Source organism: Myxine glutinosa, chromosome 14, assembly GCF_964187855.1.
Source record: "Myxine glutinosa chromosome 14, kmMyxGlut1.1, whole genome shotgun sequence".
NCBI classification, from domain to species: Eukaryota; Metazoa; Chordata; class Myxini; order Myxiniformes; family Myxinidae; genus Myxine; species Myxine glutinosa.
Window position 1 is genome coordinate 9044900 of NC_136274.1, and position 21128 is coordinate 9066027.

The window sequence follows — 21128 nt, forward strand, 5'->3', positions numbered from 1 at the left end:
GACCCCCACGTCGGGGCCGCCCTCCTGCGGGCGGACCCCCGGCACCGCCCAGCCCCGCCGCCACGGCGCCCCCCGGTCCTGCACCCATCCCAGGGGCAGCCAGGGGCATCCCACCTGGTATCCCTGCACCCCGGACGCCGCCGATCGCCAGGGGGCGCTTCGGCCGGGTCATTCGTCTGCCCCGCAAACTGGCCCTCCAGGTGCGCGGGAATTCTGGGGGGGCGCGTGTGGCGGACACAAAAGCCCACTGGCGTGGTGACATCATTCCATGCACCAAGTGGGCGGTGGCCACGCCCGAGGGGTAGGCGTGGCCTCATGATATACACCGGGCGACCAGCCCGGAGGAGTTCAGTGTTACAGTGTAGTCTTACAATAAAGACGTTTATATGTTACCGCTTGTCCGCTTCCTCCTTGCTCACAAGCAGCGCGCGTAACGCCGCGCTTTAGTATCAAATTAGTGCTATGGGGAATGGTAAGACACGAATCAAAGGTTTTGAATTGCAAAATAGTCTTTATATTCGCGATAAGTTGCATAATCAAATACATGTTATCATTTTGTACAGGCAGTTAATAACATCAAAATATGTCACAATAATTCATATCACCAAACATACACAGGCAGTCAGCAAAACCATATATACACATGCGGTCAGTATAACCTCACATCTACACAGGCAGTCAATGACAAAATATACACAGGCAGTCAATGGCATCAAACATACACGATTACAGAATATGCCATTTAGAGTTCGTCATCACTGTCCTGTGTGTCGTATCCGACAATATAGTCCGCATCGTTTTCACAGTCCGTTCCACACAAGCAAAGGTCGGTCAAATTGATTGGCAAATCGAATTGGTCGAATGGTCGATCGAATCGAATTCGATGAATCGAATCGAATCGATCGAATTGGTCGAATGGTCGATCGAAACGATTGGTCGAATGGAATTGGTCGATTGGTCGAATTGGTCGAATCAAATTGGTCGGAATTGGCAAATGTAAACATTGATTTTCAGATTTTCCATGTAATAACGTTTCCAAAAATGTATAGGTTTGCTAATCTACCATGATTTTGAACGAAAAAACATAGTGAACCTGACTATTTAGCCCGTACAGACGGACGGACAACCGGAAAACATAATGCCTCCGGCCACCTTCGGGGGTGGAGACATAAAAACAAGTAACTAATCTCATAATAATGACCATAATGGTAATAATAATGACCATAATGGTAATAATAACAAGCATTCTGAGTACTGCGCTGCAATACATGTCCCCTACTGAGCCTGGTGTTGGCTTAGCGGCTAGGGTGCCAGCCTAGGATCCTATGGATCCTGGGTTCGAATCCTGGTCAATCACTGAATTAACACCAGGGGGGTGGACTCAGTCTGTTCATACCTTCCGAGGTCGGCTAATTGAGTACCAGTTCACTGGTAATTCCCTGCTTGTCGTAAAAGGTGACAAACAGGGTTGGAGGCAGGAAGGAGCATCCGGCCGTAAAACATTGCTTCAAAAAGGGGACCAAAAAACAACAATCAACCACGGTGCCCGAAAAAGGTCCAACCCCCGCTTGTGGGGAAAAATGGCCTCTAAAGGTGTTTTTTTTTTTTTTTTTTAAATACATGTCCCCTACCGGCAGTCTGTCGTCCGGAAAACTGTTGGGGAAATTACCAAAGTTCAAAGTGCCATAACTTTGTCAAAAATGATCGAAACGTCGTGAAGTTCGAACTTGACCTGTAACTTATCATGCGGAAACCATGTGCCAAGTTTGAAAACATTAGCATTAAGAGTTTAGAAAAAAAGTCCGGAAAACTGTTCTTTGCGTGACGGACGGACAGACGGACAGACAGACGGACAGACGTTCAGATGGACAGACGGAGGGACGGAGTGCAAACCTATAGTCCCCTCCGGTGTACACCGGTAGGGGACTAATAATGACCATAATAATAATAAATAATAATGATAATAAGTAAATAAATAAATAATAATAAATAATAAATAATAATCCATAAATAATAATAAATAAAGAATAAATAATAATAAAAAATAAATAAATAAATAAATAAATAATAAATTCATAATAAAATAAAAATAAAAATAAAATAATAAATCAATAATAAATAATTCATAATAATAAATGATCATAATGGTAATAATGACCATAATAAAGACCATAATGGTAATAATGACCATAATAAAGACCATAATGGAAAGAATGCAGGGTTTGGCATGGTCATTCCCCGACCATTTATCAACAATAGTCTTCAGTTTGTCATCCCCTTTAGAGTGAGGTTTGGGGTAAGGTGGAAGACAAGGTTCTCACCAGGCCAGAGCGACTGGGTCTCCCACCCACCGACGAGGCAACAGAGCTCAGTGAGCTAGCTGTTGAACTACTTGGACTGAGACGTGACGGAGGGCCTGAAGCTGACGTGCGCTTGGGCTTGCGTCGAGCCAAGGTCGACGGGAAGCCAATCCGCGATACCTTATGCACAGGTGCAAAGAGACCGTAACGTGGCTGACATTGGAAGTACCTAAGGAGGAAGATGTTTATTTTCAGTATACATTATTGGATACAACAAGGAGGGCAGAAAGACAATTTAGCAGTTTAAATAAGCATCGACTACAATGCACCCTGGACAAGATTGAGTGTAAACATCAAGTGGCAGGTTACCAAGGATAAGATGACAAATTGATTGGCTTGGACGTTACCTCCACCAGGTTAAGCTATGTTGAACATCCACACTTATTCCGGTGTCGTCTCTTCACTCAAAACTGTAATTTATCACGAGGCCAGCTTTCACCTTCTTGGTCTGGGTGACTAATAATGCTCATTAATAGCGCAGGAAATGAGCCATTTCGCAGCAGACAAACCTTACCGTGTTCCAGCTACGGCCCCATCATTTTTCCCCAGAGGCTCGTCCAGTTCCACACCACACCATTCTCCCTTTGCAAAGTCTGTATCACCCAGGAAGCGTACCACGCCTGCCTTGGTGCCTCCCACCTGAGGGGCAGTAACACCCACATGACTCCAAAGCAAGAAAAAATGGCCAATTTGAAAGCATTTCACTTTCACAAAAGGGGCACGATGTATGAAAATCATAACAGGAAAGAAAGACAATGTTGGGATACTAAACTTATTTTGTCCCAACAAGTGGCATTTCAAACACCTTGTCCACCAACACAACTTTTGTGACTTTTGTGACTCTACCAACACATCAATCCTCACCCCCGTTAAAACACCCCAAATCCGCCTCTTTCAATCCCCAACTTCTTTCCTGAAATTCCTAGAAGTGTTAATTTGCTTTAATACTGTGTACCCCTCCCTCCTCCCCAGCCCTCGCCCTTCCACAGATCTACCGACGTCCTTGTTCTCTACTGTTGTTGTGCTCGTTTGCTTCCCTCTCCCTGCCCCTCTTGTCTCCCACTCCCTTCATTGCATGTTTTATGTGTCTATGCATGTTTTCATGTTCAATGTGTTCGCTCTTGCACGAGCCTCGATTCTGTATGCAAAAAAAAACAAAAAAAACCCTTTACTTGTATTTTTCAGGAAAATAAATATCGGTTCTCTCTCACCAGCACTCGGTCACAAAGTTTAAGTTCACGCTCATTGCGCTTGAGTGAGCCACTCTCAGACAAGTTGCCAACTGACTGGCTGCCTCCGTGTGCCAAGCTGCTCAATGCGCCGATGGGGGGAGACGTCACAGGGGGGACACGAGTGCAGTCATCACGGCCAGATATCGACGACTGTGCTGTGGCCAAAGCCGCCGTGGAGCTGGACCGGGGAACCCCTCCACTGCCTAGAATACAGATGTGGACAAAGAGCACAAGGAATTGTTAGAGGCAGTGCCAGCAATTAGGGGGGGGGGGGGGGTCATCTATCAGGCTACACTTTGGCATTCTCGGACATAAGCAATTCCAAATAAATCAATAAAATGCTCAATATAGGGGAGAACAAAAGCCAAAGAGATTGGCAGGATTAAGACATTTGCCAATTAGCCGCTAACATATCTAAAGTAGAGTTGATAGAAAACTTTACCACACAGTCTTAAGAAAAACGACATGGGAAGAGTCTTTGAAACTCTGGCTTTGCATTTCCGAGCACAGTCGACATTCGTGAACCTTGCATAACAGGTGTGATGGGGACCACACAGCGCTGTGCCCAGCACAGCGGGAAAAATAAGAAAAGGTGATTTGGCCTCTACATTGTTCAAGTATATAATTCAATTAAACATAAAATAAACGATTTTGAAGATTGCAAAAAAAAAAAAAAAAAGGAAATTTACCGCTGTTGATGCACCATCTTCTACACCGCCTTATTTAACATGCTACATTAGCTATTTGTGCCCTTTATGATGTCCCTAAAACCAATTCGTTTCCAGTTTGGAATTATTTTCAATTTTGTTTGACGATCAGACAGGCAGACAGACTAAAGATAATGATCTCACCCCTCTCCACGCGCGTGCGATCGGTACAAATTAAGAGCCGAAGCAGCACTGCTAAACTACAGGTGTGTTTTCAAATTCATGTGCCGATTCGTCGTTAAAATGTAACATTCAAATGAAATCAAGTTGTCCCTCAATCATAAACCGACGTTTGTCGACAGAAGGACAGACAGACAGAAATGAACCCATTGCTTAACCATGCTATTCGCTTCAAGTACGCGGGGTAATAAGAACACTTTGATTTGCGTTTTCTCGATGTGTGTACCTGCAGTAACTGTTTGCAGGAGAAAGACGTGTGCCAGTATGTATATAAACTGTTTATTAAAAAATTGAAGATGACTTAATCTCCCATTCACTTCTACATATACTTGCATACATGTACCTACGCATTGACATACAGTGCGCATTCAGAAAGTATTCAGCCCCCTTCACGTTTTTCACATTTTGTTATGTTGCAGCCTTATGCTGAAATCGCTTAAATTCATTTTTCCCTCATCAATCTACACTCAATACCCCATAATGACAAAGAGAAAACAGGATTTTGGAAAGTTTTGTAAATTTATTAAAAAGAAAAAACTGAAATATCACATTGCCAGACAGAAGCCAAACAGTTCAATCTTGGTTTCATCAGACCACAGAATCTTGTTCCTCACAGTCTGAGAGTCCTTGAGGTGCTTTTTTGTAAACTCCAAGAGGGCTTTCATGTGTCTTTCACTGAGGAGAGGCTTCCGTCTGTCCACTCTGCCATAAAGCCCAGATCGGTGGAGTGTTGCAGTGATGGTTGTCCTTCTGGAAGTTTCTCCCATCTCCACACCGGATCTCTGGAGCTCAGCCAGAGTGACCATCGGGTTCTTGGTCACCTCTCTTACCAAGGCCCTTCTCCCCCGATCGCTCAGGTTGGCCGGGCGGCCAGCTCCAGGAAGAGTGTTGGTTGTTCCAAACTTCTTCCATTTAAGAATTATGGAGGCCACTGTGCTCTTGAGAATCTTCAATGCAGCAGAGATTTCTGTAGGCTTCCCCAGATCTGTGCCTCGACACAATCCTGTCTCTGAGCTCTGCAGGCAGTTCCTTCGACCTCATGGCTTGGTTTTTGCTCTGATATGCATTGTCAGCTGTGAGACCTTATATAGACAGGTGTGTGCCTTTCCAAATCATGTCCAATCAATTGAATTTACCACAGATGGACTCCAATCAAGGTGTAGAAACGTCTCAAACATGATCAAGAGAAATGGGAGGCACCTGAGCTAAATTTCAAGTGTCATAACAAAGGGTCTGAATGCTTATGCCAATGTGATATTTCAGTTTTTTCTTTTTAATAAATTTGCAAAACTTTCTAAAATCCTGTTTTCTCTTTGTCATTATGGGGTATTGAGTGTAGATTGATGAGGGAAAAAATGAATTTAAACGATTTCAGCATAAGGCTGCAACATATAATGTGAAAAAAGTGAAGGGGTCTGAATACTTTCTGAATGCACTGTAAATACGCTCACATCCGGGGTCTGCCTGGCAGGCACGTAAGACATCAGCCATTATAAAGCTCGCAGTGTTAACTGTGGAAAATTTCTGAGGAGATTCCGTTGGCTCAATATCGCAGTGGGCTGTCACCGCGTAAGTGATGAGGTTCGTGGGTTCGAGTCCCGGCTTGAGTCAGAATTTTTCACACCAGCCCCATGCAGGAAGTTAATTCCTGTTTATTAAAAAATTGTAGACGAGCTAATCTCCCATGCACTTCTACATATACTTGCAAACACGTACATACGCATGCATATACATACGCTCATATATGGAGTCTGCCCAGCAGGCACACAATACATCGGCCATTATAAAGCAGTGTTAAGTGTGGAAAATTTCTGAGGAGATTCCGGAGACTCAATGGCGCAGCTGTGATGGAGATCCTTGGTTCGAGTCTCTGGTTAAGTCAGCATTTTTCACACTTTGCCCCATGCAGTAATTTAATTCCTGTTTATTTAAAACAAAAAAACAAAAAAAAAAACAACGATATATATATATATATATAAATATATATATAAATATATATAAATATATAAATATATATATAAATAAATATATTGTCGCGTGATTCCTTCGGTTAACACCAGGGCTCGGGGATGACCAAACGGGCTTTAATGGAGGCGACGATCAAACACGGATTCGGCTACAAGAGCATGGGGGAAGAATTAAGAAGAAGAAGCGGATGCGCTTACCCATAGCGAACCGACGGCAGCTCCGATCCTGCAGGGGAAAGTAACTTAGCGAACATGGGAGGTAAAATGTACAAAGAGAATGATTTATTTCAAACCCAAGACAATGAAACACGACGGAAGATAAATAATTTTCCTAAATCGGGATCCCGCACACCGAGTTCCAAATACGAGACAAAGGAATGAATTACATAAAATAACTGTCCCGTCGTGTAATGTTCTGTGGGGTGCGGCCTTATCTGTCAGTAGTCTGCAGTGTGTCATCCGGAATCGTCTAGGCTCCAGTGGCGCGAAGAAACCTCTGTCCGCCTTGCTCGCGCGCTCCGCTAGGCCCCGAGTGCACGCCGCCAGGTAGGCCCGGGCTCGTCTGCTCAGTGGCACGCCTCGCTCCCAGCCCGTCTGCCGCACGTGAGGTCCTGCTCGCTCGGAGCACCAAGAGCACCGAGCACTGAACACCGCTCCAAGCACCACGACGAACCAGCTAAGAGCTCCGAGCGACGAGAGATCTCCAAGAGCGAAGCACGAAGGGTCCAGGCAAAAAGAAAGAGCAAGAGAGCGAGCTTCAAGCACGAGGGGAGCGAGTACGAATAACCCCAGGAAAGCACAGAGGGAAATGGAGGAGACCCAAAATGCCGGCGAGCCAGCAATTTTATCACTTGCCCTGTGACGTCAATCTCGCGCGTTCCCAATCAAAGCCTCGTCTCTCGACCTCTCGAATGTTCTCCCTGCGCTGGTGCCCTCCCATTGGCCAAGTGCTTCCCACCCTGTGGTGTTGCTCGCCCCTCCCCCTGGCCAATCAACAGTCCTCCTGGGCGTGGCTCCCAGCCTTGCTCGATGTTTGGTGCCATGGTGGCGTTGTATGCAGCCGTTTCCTGCTGGTTTTTCTGGTCAGTCATTGTAAGGGGAGGGAATTTAATTACTGTTGTGCACTAAGGAGCTATCTCAGTGTTTATATGAGAATGCGTTGCCATGAAGGACACTGGATTGGCAACAGAGGGGACGACGAACAAGGTAATTTTACCCATAATCCCTGCACTATTTAGCATGCCCCGCCCCCTTGTGGCTGAGCTGCGGATGAAAGCCTTGTATGTGCTGAGGAGCTCAGGTGTGCCAAGGAAGGACTTCGCACGACTGAGGATGCCCAGGCAGCGACTGGCTTTGGAGGCCAGCTTGGAAATGTGGTTTTCCCAGGAAAGATCATGGCAGATAGTGAGACCCAAATGCTTGAGCGACAGAACTTCTTGGAGAGGATTGTTGAGAAAGTGGGTGGGAGGGTTTTCCAGTCGGTCTTTTCGGAGAGACATAGTAAGAGTGTGAGATTTGTCAGGATTGAAAGACCACTTGTTCCACTTGTTTGACCAGTCTGTGATTTTGTCCAGGTCTGCAGAGAGTGAGGAGGCTGCAGACTGCCGATCTGAGGGATGAGGAATGGAGCGGCAGAGAGTGGAGTCATCAGCAAAGAGATAGAGAGGATTTTCCAGAGAGTTGGAGAGATCATTGATGAAGACCAGAAATAGCACAGGGCCCAGAACACTACCTTGGGAAACTCCAGCCAGAACAGGAAGGGGAGATGAGAGAAATCCATTCAGGGCCACACGTTGACTATGACCAGAGAGGAAGTCCGCAAGCCATGCGAGTAGATTTCCATGGATACCATAGGAGGAGAGTTTGGTGAGCAGAGCTGGGTGCCAGACCGTATCGAAGGCATGTGATATGTCAAGGGAGACGGCTCTGATTTCCTGTTTGGCATTGAGGACCTCCATCCATTGTTGAGACAGCAGAAGCAACATGTCCAGAGTAGAATGACCTGGTCTGAATCCAAATTGATGATCGGAGATCAAGCCATTGGAGAAGAGGAAGGATTTGATATCCGAAGCAATGATGGATTCCATGACTTTGCTGATAATTGGGAGCAGGCTGATTGGTCTGTAGTTGCAAGGATCTGTTTTTGCACCTTTTTGTGTAAAGCGGTAATGTTTGCTGATTTCCAAGATGCTGGCAGATGACGTTGAGCAAAAGAGAGAGTGAAAAGAACAGAGAGAGGGTGAGATGGAGCGGCAGAGCAGGATTTTAGGACCCGTGAGCTGATGCCGTCTGGTCCAGTTGCAGAATCAGAGTCGAGGTTTGACAAATCTTCTCCACCTTGTCAGGAGAGAAGGACACAGAGTCCAGGAGCAGTTTGGTTCGACTGGGTAACGTGGGAACAGAGAGAGATGGGTTTGGGACACAAGATTTTGAGGCATACACAGAGTTTAGGGATTCGGGTTTGTCACGTGCAGTGTGAACTGTGTAGCCATTTGAGGTAACGGAGGGGATGGAGCGGAACAAACACCAGAAACGGATTTGACCAGACGCCAACAGGATTTGGAGGAAGGAGACAGGTTTGAGAATTCATTCTTGAGTGTGGAGAGATAGTGCTTCCTGGCACTCCTGAGGGTAGACACACACTTGTTCCGAGCTTGGTGGAAGGAACTGAGATTGCCTTCAGTTGGATTTGCCTTCCAAGAGGCAAAGGCAAGTTGTTTCAGTGCAACTGCCTCACCACAAGACTCAGTGTACCATGGACGGGAGGAAGGGTAAGACAACTGAAGACTAGATGGGATAAATCTGTGCATGAGAGAGAGCAGTTTGCTTTGGAAGAATTCCCAGGAAGAATTGATGTCAGAGGCAGTGGAGATGGGAGACGAGTCCAGATGATTGATGGCTGCTTGCAGACCGTGCCATTCAGCCTGAGTGAAATGCCAGACTCGTCCGCGCTGAGGAGGCTCTCCGAGAATGGCCAGAGAGATGTCCACTTTAACAAGCACATGATCAGAAGAACCGATTGGAACAGAAGAAGAGCAGCAGACATTTGCAGGGAAGTTAGTCATAACCAAGTCCAGAAGAGAAGATACTCCATTGACTGAGATCCGGGTTGGGAAATTGACAGATTGTGTCAGTCCCAATGAGTCACAGAAGTCCTTTGGTGAGGTTCCATGGCTGGTGAGAGAGGAACCCACACCCAGCCAGCTGGCATGATGACAGTTGAAGTCGCCACATATGAGGAAGAGAGAGTTTGGATGAGGTGATAGAACTTGGTCCATGTTGTCAGACAGCAAAATGTAAATGGTGTCATCACTGTTTGGAGGACGGTACAGAACACATATTAACAAAAGGTGGGAGCGGAGAGGAAGACATAGCCAGAGGTACTCCTGGGGGTGGGGTGGAGAGAGGGCAGTGCAAGGAGAGTGAGGAAGAGAGTTTTTGATAAAGATAGCAACCCTGCCACCAGGACGAGGCTCAGGGCTATCATACCAGAGGAGGGAGTAACCAGGAAGAGATATTAAGGAATCAGAGACATCTTGAAGGAGGAAAGTTTCTGTTAAGCAGATCACGTCTGGATTGTCAGAAGCAACCTGAATGGAGAGATCAATCAGGTTTGAGCGAAGACCCCGGATGTTTGAGGTCCATACCGTTAATGAGGAGAAAGGAGGAGCATCGGGTGTAGGACAGGGGAGGGGAGGGGTAGGGTCATATGAAGGATGGGAGGGGGATGTAGGGAGAGCAGTTGATAGTGTGTCAGAGATTACAGAAGAGTTACAAGAAAGGGAAGGATGAGGAGGACAAAATGTTTGATGGTGATGGGATGAGGCACAGTGAGGGGTTTTTTGAGGAGGGGCAGAGGAAAGTAGAAGGTTGGGGGAGGTGGAGGTATGAGATAGAAGGGAGACGAAGTGGGGAGGAGGCAGCTTTGAGGAGGAGGAGGGAGGGGGGAGAATTGGATGGGGATGGTAGGGGGGGGGAGATTTGAAGGGAAGGGGTTGGGGGCGAGTTTTGAAGGGGAGGGACGAGGGCGGAGTTTAGGAGGGGAGGGGCAAGGGGGGAGTTTAGGAGGGGAGGGGTAAAGGGGGAGATTTGGAGGGGAGGGGCAAGGGGGGAGTTTAGAAAGTGGATGATCAATGAAAGACGAACATTTGTAACAAATTGGGTTTATTGTGATTTTCAAGTTAGCGATCCGTTTAAGAACGATGGAGGAAGGGTGGAATGAATGAGAATTTAGAACATGTCGTGAGAAAGAATTATAAGAGATTGAATTTTTTTTTGAAGTGGAATGAGTTGAAGAGGAAATTGAAAGGAGCCTTTCAAATAGGAAGAAAAACAGCGTGTTGTAATAAACCACTGAATAAAACACTGCAGGGGAAAAGTTTAAACATATTTAAACAGAACCGTGAAGAACAATCTTATATTCACAAAAAATACCAATGGGGAGAGGGCCTAGAGGGACAACCACGAGTCACTGTTAGTCGCCTTTTGCGGCACACAAGGAATCACCAGTGAGCTGGTACTCAATTTGCCGACCTCAGAAGAATGACAGGCTGAGTGTTGACTCTGGCGTTAGTTAATTCAGCTATCAACCAGGATTCAAACCCAGGATCCTTGGATCCCAAGCCGGCACCCTAACCGCTAAACCAACACCGGGCCAGAAAGTACACTTCAGGCTTGAACTGTATTTCATAATTAGATGGTATGTGAGCTCGCAAGAATATCTAATATGAATATTGTATATTTAGATGAATATGTTCCTGCAATTAACATATGTAGAGCCTATAGATTGTAGGGTGTCAAGAAAAATCAGAACAAATCATTATTGTTGTTGTGAATAACAAATGTTTGCTGAAGGACAAGCACACATGCGAAGGCTGGCCATGTTTTCAGGTGTATAAACATTTACTTCCTGTGAGCAGGGCAAGGCCTAGCTGTGCCAAGCAAATGAACGACTCTTACTGGTTCCGATCGAAGAGGCTGGTGGTGAGACAAGAACACTGCCAGGAGATGGTGCAACTGAGGAGGGCTGACTTTCAGTTCCCGAAGATGGGAAACAGCGGGACAACTTTGAAGGTCTCGTGAAGATGCCGCGACATGGTTCACACATGAAGTAGCGCACTCCAGCCACCGTCCCATCGTTTTTTCCTGTGGGCTCGTCGAGTACAATGCCAGCCCACTGGCCGGGCGCAAACTGCGTCTCTCCCAGAAACTGGATGAAGCCGGGCTTGTTACCGTTGACCCAGACGCGTTCGCCAATGATGAAATCATCAACAAAGTCATCACTTTCTTCCTTGGGTATTGTCCCATCTGTGAAAAGTGAAAGAACCACATTTGATTGAATAACGTAAAAGTCGTTTCACTTCATATTCCATTCGTTCATCCGGGTCATGCTAATTACCCACCGAGCAGGAAACGGTGCCAACTGATACTTATCCCGGCTAGTTATGTGCTAGTTGAAAACAATTCTGCAAAAACAAAATTGCTTGATTCGATTTTGCTGACAATCGATTTGACAAGAATGATCAAAAGTCATAGTTGGTGCATCCATAACTTCTGGAGATGCAATAACTATGACTTCCGATCATTCTTGTCAAATAGAATAGTCAGCAAAATTGTTGTACACCGCTCCTTTCATATTCCATCCCCAGGCGCTGCATGACGTCATCGCCGGGCACCGTAGGGGGCCCGGTGATGATGCGCACTGAAAGGGAGTACACAGTTTTCACTCTGGTTGTTTGTTTGTTACTTGCAAAATCGAAGATTTTTCAAGTATATTGGTCGGTTGTGTTTGTGGTTCTGTCTGTCTGTTGGTCTGTCTGTCTGTTTGTCTGTTTGTCTGTTTGTCTGTTTGTCTGTTTGTCTGTTTGTCTGTTTGTCTGTTTGATTGTCACCGGTCTACAGGTCACAATTTTCAACCGATCTTCACGAAACTTCACCAAATGGTAGAGTTGGTCAAAAGCAAGAGGCCTATTGTTTTTGGGGTCAATAGGTCAAAAGGTCAACATAGGCCAAAGGTCATCAACTTTGCTAAATTTTTTAAATCCTCAATTTTCATCCAATTGACTTGAAATTTGAAGAGGACTTGCATATCTGGTCACTGAATTCAACCACCAAGTATTCTTGGGGTCAACATAGGCCAAAAGGTCAACATAGGCCAAATTTCTAAAATCCTCAATTTTCATCCAATTGACTTGAAATTTGAAGAGGACTTGCATATCTGGTCACTGAATTCAACCACAAATTATATTTTACGTGAACATCGGCCAAAAGGTCAACATAGGCCAAATTTCTAAAATCCTCAATTTTCATCCAATTGACTTGAAATTTGAAGAGGACTTGCATATCTGGTCACTGAATTCAACCACCAAGTATACTTGAGGTCCACATAGGCCAAAAGGTCAACATAGGCCCAATTTCTAAAATCCTCAATTTTCATCCAATTGACTTGAAATTTGAAGAGGACTTGCATATCTGGTCACTGAATTCAACCACAAATTATATTTTACGTGAACATCGGCCAAAAGGTCAACATAGGCCAAATTTCTAAAATCCTCAATTTTCATCTAATTGACTTGAAATTTGAAGAGGACTTGCATATCTGGTCACTGAATTCAACCACCAAGTATACTTGAGGTCCACATAGGCCAAAAGGTCAACATAGGCTCAATTTCTAAAATCCTCAATTTTCATCCAATTGACTTGAAATTTGAAGAGGACTTGCATATCTGGTCAATGAATTCAACCACATATTATATTTTAGGTAAACACAGGCCAAAAGGTCAACATAGGCCAAATTTCTAAAATCACCAATTTTCATTTGATTGACTTGAACTTCTAAGAGGATTTATATATATGGTCACTGAATTCAACCACCATCTATTTTTGAGGTCAACATAGGCCAAAAGGTCAACATAGGCCAAATTTTTAATATCCTCAATTTTCATCCGATTGACTTGAAAATTGAACAGCATTTGCACATTGAGTCACTAAATAGGGAAACTAACTACTTTTGAAGGCAAAAGGTCAAAGGTCAACTCAAGGTCAACCTTCAAAATCATCATTTTTCATCTGAAAAAATCGTCACTTTTCATCCTGTTGACCCGAGCTTTGATCAAGATTGTAAATTTTAATCTTCATGAAATGGACAATTTGCTGTATCATTGGAAAACTTTTTGGGGGGGGGGGGGGGGGCATCATGAATCAACAAAGCGTCAAAGTATCGTGCTACGCATGACGTCTTCTTGTTTGTTTGTTTGTCTGGGTGATAGCTCAGCCATCCTTTGCGCTAGGAAGCTGAAATTTGGACACAATAATGAGCAAGTGTTTTGGCAAAAACGGTATTTTTTTGATTTTTTATTAATCAATTAATTGACTGATTGTTTCATTATTATCGATTTATTTATCATTTCATTTATTTTCTATCTCATCTGGGCAATATCTCGGGCACCTTTCGAGCTAGGAAGTTGATATTCGGACATGACAATGATCAAGTGATTTGGCTGTAAAGGGTATTTATTTATTTATTCATTGATTGATTAATCAATTAATCGATTAATTATTTAAGTATTCAATTACCTACTAAATTAATTATATTTTTAAGTTACAGATTCAGATGAATCGGTGGTGGTTTAGGTATTCTATTAGCCAATTGATTAATAATTTAATTATTTTACCATTATTATTTATTTACTTTCATTATTAATCACTTATTTATTTTCTTTCTCATCTGGACGATATCTCAGGCACCTTTTGAGCTAGGAAGCTGATATTTGGACCTGACAGTTAGCAAGTGATTTGGCTAAAAGGATTTTTTGATTTATTGATTAACCAATTAATCGATTACGTATTTATTGATTAAGCAAGTAAACACTTTATTATTAAATTTTTTCGATTGATTCATTATTTCATTAGTTTTCAAAAAGGTATAGCTTCAGATGAAACACCTTTGGTATCCATGGAAAGTCACAAACACTGGTGGTTTAGGTATGCTATGAGTCAAATGATTAAGAAATTAATTATTTTACGATTATTATTTATTTATTTTAACCCTGGTGTTGGGCTAGCGGCTAGGGTGCCGGCTTAGAATCTTAGGATACCTAGGATCCTGGGTTCGAATCCCGGTCGATCGCTGAATTAACGCCAGGGGGGTTGACTCAGCCTGTCATCCCTTCCGAGGTCAGCTAATTGAGTACCAGTTCACTGGTAATTCCCTGGTTGTCGTTAAAGGCGGCAAAAAGGGTTGGCGTCAGGAAGGGCATCCGGCCGTAAAACATTGCTTCAAAAAGGGGACAAAAAACAACAACAACCACGGTTCCCGAAAAAGGCCAACCCCCGCTTTGCGGGGAAAAATGGCCTCTGAAGGTGGTTATATTTCTTTATTTTAATTACACAATTAATCAATCAATTTATTGTACACCTCTCCGTCACAATACCCTCTCAGGATTCAATACTTTATTCCCACATCAACTTGACAGTTGTTAGGAATTTGAGGTGGTGTGCTCTTAAAGACAAAAAAAAACCATACAATAAAGGGGCATGCTAAACATCCAAACATTCAGTGGTCATAGTATACATTATAAGGTGCGTATAAAAGCAACTCCATGTGCTGCATGGCGTTATCGCCAGACGCCGTAGGTGCCCCGGCAATGCCAAGCACTGGTGGATATGTTATTTATATATTTGGCATGGGGCGGTATGCTTTGAATGTATCTGTATTTGTTTATCGACTTTTTTTGGCAGATATGTCTTCCGCTAGCAAACTCATATATTGGGCCAGGATAAGCATCAGTTGGCAACATTACCTGCCCAGTCGGTACTTGTCGGTAATTGGTATGATCAATTCATTATTTGACACCTTTCTCCTTGGAATCATTAACTTATTTCCTTGATGCCTCCTCAGCTTTAACAGATTATTTTCCAATTAAATATCACATACCTCTCATTCCCTCCATCACTACTTCCCTACCACTGCCTGACCTGTGCGAGAACCTCTCATCTTGGATGAGTCTGCTGGTGCAGCTGTTGGGCACACCGATGAGGGTGCTGTTGAAGGAATCTTTACCGGTGGAACTGGGATGGGAGAAGCTTGAGACCCTAAACATCGGAAGAAAAACAAACAAAGGAGATGAAGTTGAAAGTTTGAAAAGTACAGCAACAGAAGGTTGGACGTTAAAACGATTTATACACTACCTCTATCATCTACGCTAAGCTACAATCAATGGAGATTCTCGGCTGTAGACATCAGAGGTGTACCTGATAAAGCATTTTCAAGGTAACACAACAGCAATTTGTATCAAAGCTCAACCTTTTCGCTCAGCGTGGGTTGATGTGAAAACATCTGGGTGATGTGTGTGCGCACCGCGCCTGAATGTCTGAGTCATACAAATTTCAAGGCTAAAAGGGTTCAAACATGCTTGCTCAACAGTAAGCCGGGAGTGCAGTCAAAGTGCTTTTTAGATTTTAAGAGTTCCTCCTGAAGAGCGTGAGCGAGACATCGAGAACGAACATCGTGCACTTGAGGACAGGGGATCCCATGTCCTTCTCACATGCAATATCTTTCCCAATGAAAGTAAAAAATAAATAAATAAAATCAACAAAGCGTCAAAGGAGTCCAACACAGGTTGGTGACAATTTCTGGACAACAATAGTTCTGACATTTTATGGAAAGGTTGTTGTCGGGGTACAGTTTGCCCAAAGATGTCTGATGGTATCTTTCTTTCTTATAGTGATGCAAGGCTCGTGGAGAGGTGTATACATATATATATATAGACATATGTATACATATGGAATGCAGGATGAGGACACCATCAGTCGCCAGTGCACTTTTACATCTAGATTAGAAAATAATAAACAAATCAACACAGCATACGGGACTTGAACCTGGAATCACAGCATTGTGAATGTGCTCAGGTGGGAACTACAGACAGGCCAACACGGGAACGCCATTGCTGACCCAGTGCCAACAGTTTACATAACTGAGTATCATCAACACACAAAGGAGCAATAGTCATGGGACACGGATCATTTTCAGAGCATCGTGTCACAGAGGAAGGAGCCAACCGATTTGACAGGGAATAATAATTGGCTGAGAGACAATGGGCACCTCCACCAGAACAATGTCAACGCTTCCGAAATCAAAAGTGGGGATTGTCAAACAAACGAGAGGCCAACAGCAACAAGAAAAGCCATAAAATGTCATAGCCCCCGTGATTTTAGTAATTTTGCCGTACGGAGTTAAAAGCCATCAGTCGGCCATCTACGGTCGGCCATCTTCGGTCGGATGACAAAACAAAATATTCTGGAGATGTACTCTCATGTACTGAATGTTTGTTTGAACAAAATCGGTCCATGCATGTGGAGAAATGGTTGGGGACACGTTTTAGTAACAAAAAGGCCGCCAGTCGGATGTCTTGGAACTGACCTCGGAAAAAAATGACGTGCATATGCATCTCATCATTCATTTTCTGTGTGCCAAGTTTGAACAAGATCGGTTAATGCATGTCCGAGAAATGGATGAGGATGTGGTCAATATTGGGTTTTTTTACAACGTAAATGGCCGTCAGTCTACCAGTCGGCCATCTTTGATCAGATCGGAAAATAAATTGAGGTGCACGTGTATTCCATCATGTGCTCTGTGCCACGTTTTAATAAAATCGGATCATGCATGTTCATGAAATGGTTGGTAACATGTTTGAGTAACAAAATGGCCACGTCGGCCATCTTGGATCTAATGTCGAAAAAAAATACGTTCTTTTGTAAGCCGTCATTCATTATATATGTGCCAAGGTTGAACAAAATTGGTAAATGCATGTCCGAGAAATGGTTGAGGACGTGTTCAACATTGAGTTTTTTAAACAACCAAAATGGCCCCCAGTCGGACATCTTCGATCGTATCTCGAAACAAAATGATGTGCATATGTATACCTTCATGTGTTGTCTTTGTGCCAAGTATGAACAAAATCGGTCCATACATCTCCGAGATATGGTTGCGGACGCACACACGGACGGACAGTGGGACGGGCACGACCCAATCCATAAGCCCCTAAGCAATCCACAAGTCCAACGGGGGCTAATAATAGGGGAATTCCACAGTGGGGGAATGATGTTAAGCTAGATAAGGCTTCTCAAATAACTATATTTAAGGTTACTTTAGACAGCATATGTCGTACTTCCACGGTGTACTGAATATTCCAACAAAAACAGACAACCATTCCTCAAAATCAAATTAGACAAGACAACTTGGGCGACAGTTTGTAAAGCACAAGTTCGTTCCGTCATGGATATGCCTACCCGTAGAATCCGCCTTAATACTTTATAGAAAATATATGGAATAAATCAATTTTGCATCATCAGCATCCAGCACAGAATCTCTCCAGAAGGTATTACCATAGCAACAAGCGTTACACCAAGGTCCCCCGTCGGTGAAGTGATGTGAGTTGACAGTGGAAGACGCAAGGCGGCCATCTTGGATTTTGACGTGGCGATCCAATTTTCAATAGCGTTCTTCCTTATGCCGAGATACACCCGCACACCAGATTAGAAGTTGGTACTTCGCTTATTTTTCAAGATATTCTGCTCACAAGGTTCAGACATACATGGCGGCGGCCATCTTGGATTTTGACGTGGGTTGCACCCACACACCAAATTAGAATTCGGTCCTTCGCTTACGCACGCACGCAGACGGACGCACGCACGGACGGACGCACGGACGGAGGGGAAAACCATAGTCCCCCTTTCGCTCCGCGGTGCGACGGGGGACAACTACCCCCTCGACCTCAGACAGCTTGTCACAAGTCTTCCCTACCTGTATAAAATGGAATAGAGAAGGTGTGCCCAATTAGTCAAGAAATGTTTTCTCACAAGACAGACATCACAGGCCTCAGCGACGCAGCAGTGCAGCCTTAAAGTTGCGCCATAGAGCAATGTTACCCACAAGAGGCCTTGTCTTCCAAAAGTGGTTTCTGTTTGGAACAACCTTCCTATTGACCTTTTGTCAATGTGGCAGCATCTCACCACTTTGCAGGATTAAAGTTTTGGTTCGTAAACACCAAGTCAGTTTGTCTGATGGTGAATATCCTGATCAACCGAAGCCGTGTGATCACTCTATGGGATTGACTGAGCTTCAAAGCAAAACTGCAGAAACACCAACTGGTGAAAGACAACATTCAACACCAATCCTGAAAATTGATCTGACACATCATTGGGAATCACCTCGAGAGAGATAGGAACCCTGTGATGGATTTTCCGAAGGAACAGGCATGACATAATTGCCACACCATACCTCCATAATGTGAGGGAATGGCTCAATAAGTCAGCGGGATCTTGGACAAGCACCAATAAAGTTCATCCACAGATTAGTACCAAAGAGCAGCTGCACACGAGTCTTTCATCCCATTGGTCAATGTAGCATTTCACACGATGTGGTGGAACGAATGGGTATCCTGGATTATGAAAATGTGGAAACAGATTCTGTAGAGCCCTAAGTCAAGGTTCACATTGTTCAAGGGAGATTGCAGAGTCCATGGGATGTACCGGAACTCCAATCAAGTCCTTGTTTTGAAAATTAGCTCAGTAAAAACGAGGGAATTAATTTTAATGGAATGGCAGAGAATATCAACTCCAACCGATCACAAATCGGTCACAGACAGTTATAACCTCAGGAGTTTGACATTGTGCAAGTGATTCGATATACAGTATTAATTTGGACTGTAATATATAGACTTCGATTTTACTTAATGAAATTTGCTTTGTGGTCTCAGATCCTCACGTACTTGTCTCATATGGATCGTCTTTTGTGTTGATCTAACCAATCATTGATTGAATAATGACACCTAAGCTGTAGCAGGTCCCACTCATTGTTCTTCAGAAGTTGCTTAAACAGACATTGTCAGAATATGATGGGAAACTAGACTACATGGCCAAAAATATGTGGACACCCGAACATCACACCCGTATGTGCTTGTCTAACATCACATTCCAAAATCATGGGCATTAATATTGAGTTGGTCCCCTCCTTTGCTGCTATAACAGAGCAATAGAACATTAGACATTAAAGAACATTAAACAATTAAACATTAAATTAAATTAAATTAAATTAAAGAACATTAAAGAGCATTAGTGAGGTCGGGCACTGATGTTGGGCGATTAGGCCTGGCTCGCATTCGGCATTCCAATTCATCCCAAAGGTGTTCGATGGGTTGAGGTCAAGGCTCTGTGCAGGCCAGTCAAGTTCTTCCACACCGATCTCGACAAACCATTTCTGCATGGACTTCGCTTTGTGCACGGGGGCATTGTCACGCTGAAATAGGAAAGGGCCTTCCCCAAACTGCTGCCCAAGCACACAATCGTCTAGAATGTCATTGCATGCTGTAGCGTTATGATTTCCCTTCACTGGAACTAAGGGGCCAAGCCCGAACCATGGAAAACAGCCCCAGAACATTATTCGTTCTCCACCAAACTTTACAGTTGGCACTATGCATTCGGGCAGGTAGCGTTCTCCTGGCATCTGCCAAACCCAGATTCACCCGTCGGACTGCCAGATGGTGAAGCGTGATTCATCACTCCAGAGAACGCGTTGCCTCTGCTCCAGAGTCCAATGGCGTCGAGCTTTACACCACTCCAGCCGACGCTTGGCGTTGCGCATGGTGATGTTAGGCTTGTGTGCGGCTGCTCAGCCATGGAAACCCATTTCATGAAGCTCCCGACAAACAGTTTTTGTGCTGACGTTGCTTCCAGAGGAAGTTTGAAACTCGATAGTGAGTGTTGCATCCGAGGACAGACGATTTTTACGAGTTTCAGCACTCAGTGGTCCCGTTCTGTGTACTTGTATGGCCTACCACAACGCAGCTGAGCTGTTGTTGCTCCTAGACGTTTCCACTTCACAATAACAGCACTTACAGTTGACCGGGGCAGCTCTAACAGGGCAGAAATTTGATGAACTGACTTGTTGGAAAAGTGGCATCCGATGACGGTGCCACGTTGAAAGTCACTGAGCTCTTCAGTACGGCCCATTCTACTGCCAATGTTTGTCAATGGAGATTGCATGGCTGTGGGCTTGATTATATATATACCTGTCAGCAATGGGTGTGGCTGAAACAGCCGAATCCATTCATTAGAAGGGGTGTCCGCATACTTTTGGCCATGTAGTGTGTTTCGATTCCAACAATGATGGTGAAAGGAATTGATGAAACGCCAGCCCAGACATGTCCTGGACCACATCCTATTGGAGAGCGATCACTGCCAGAGTATCACCCGTTCTTTCAAAAGCATGGCGAGAATGTCTCATTTGAATTGACGGATATCCCCACTTTAGTCTATGACCACCAACTCACAAAGGGCGATGATTATTTTAAGGTCGGAAAGTTGGATACAGATTTGTCATATCATGCTCCATTTGCTGGATATTTCTACAAATATAAAGATGGCTGATAGGAAGGATGAGAGGCGAGGCGTAATGGCTTAGAGAATGCTGGTGATCAGGAAAGGGGAGTTCCGCTCTTCTAGCAACTCTGGCAGAAAAGGCAATCCCAATGACGTCATGGATTGTGATTGAAGAAGCAGTCGTAACAAGGAAGACCACACAATGGAGAATTGAATGATGGAGCAGACTGGTCCACACATTGAGACCGCAGCTGTATGCGAGCCTGGGTTTGACCTATGGAGCACAACGCCGACCCGGGTGAT

The 21128-nt window shown here is 44.3% G+C and overlaps 1 protein-coding gene across 11 annotated transcripts in view; it reads right to left on the minus strand.

Annotated features, from left to right (window-relative positions):
• The window catches only part of CLIP1 (CAP-Gly domain containing linker protein 1), a 256458-nt gene that overhangs the window by 153255 nt on the left and 82075 nt on the right, over positions 1-21128 (minus strand). For 9 of the 11 annotated variants that reach the window (XR_013621408.1, XM_068135143.2, XM_068135139.2 and 6 more), the window contains 5 exons: positions 15423-15539; positions 11406-11753; positions 3572-3795; positions 2875-2999; positions 2322-2529 (listed from right to left, as the gene is read on the minus strand). Coding sequence is in view for 10 of the 11 variants with exons in the window: in XM_068135143.2 (XP_067991244.2) it covers positions 2322-2529; positions 2875-2999; positions 3572-3795; positions 11406-11753; positions 15423-15539 (1022 nt within the window). In the remaining variant the exon portion in view is untranslated. Of the gene's footprint in view, positions 1-2321; positions 2530-2874; positions 3000-3571; positions 3796-6644; positions 6686-11405; positions 11754-15422; positions 15540-21128 lie in introns of those variants that run through there. The other 2 variants (XM_068135147.2, XM_068135146.2) reach the window with 2 other exon arrangements.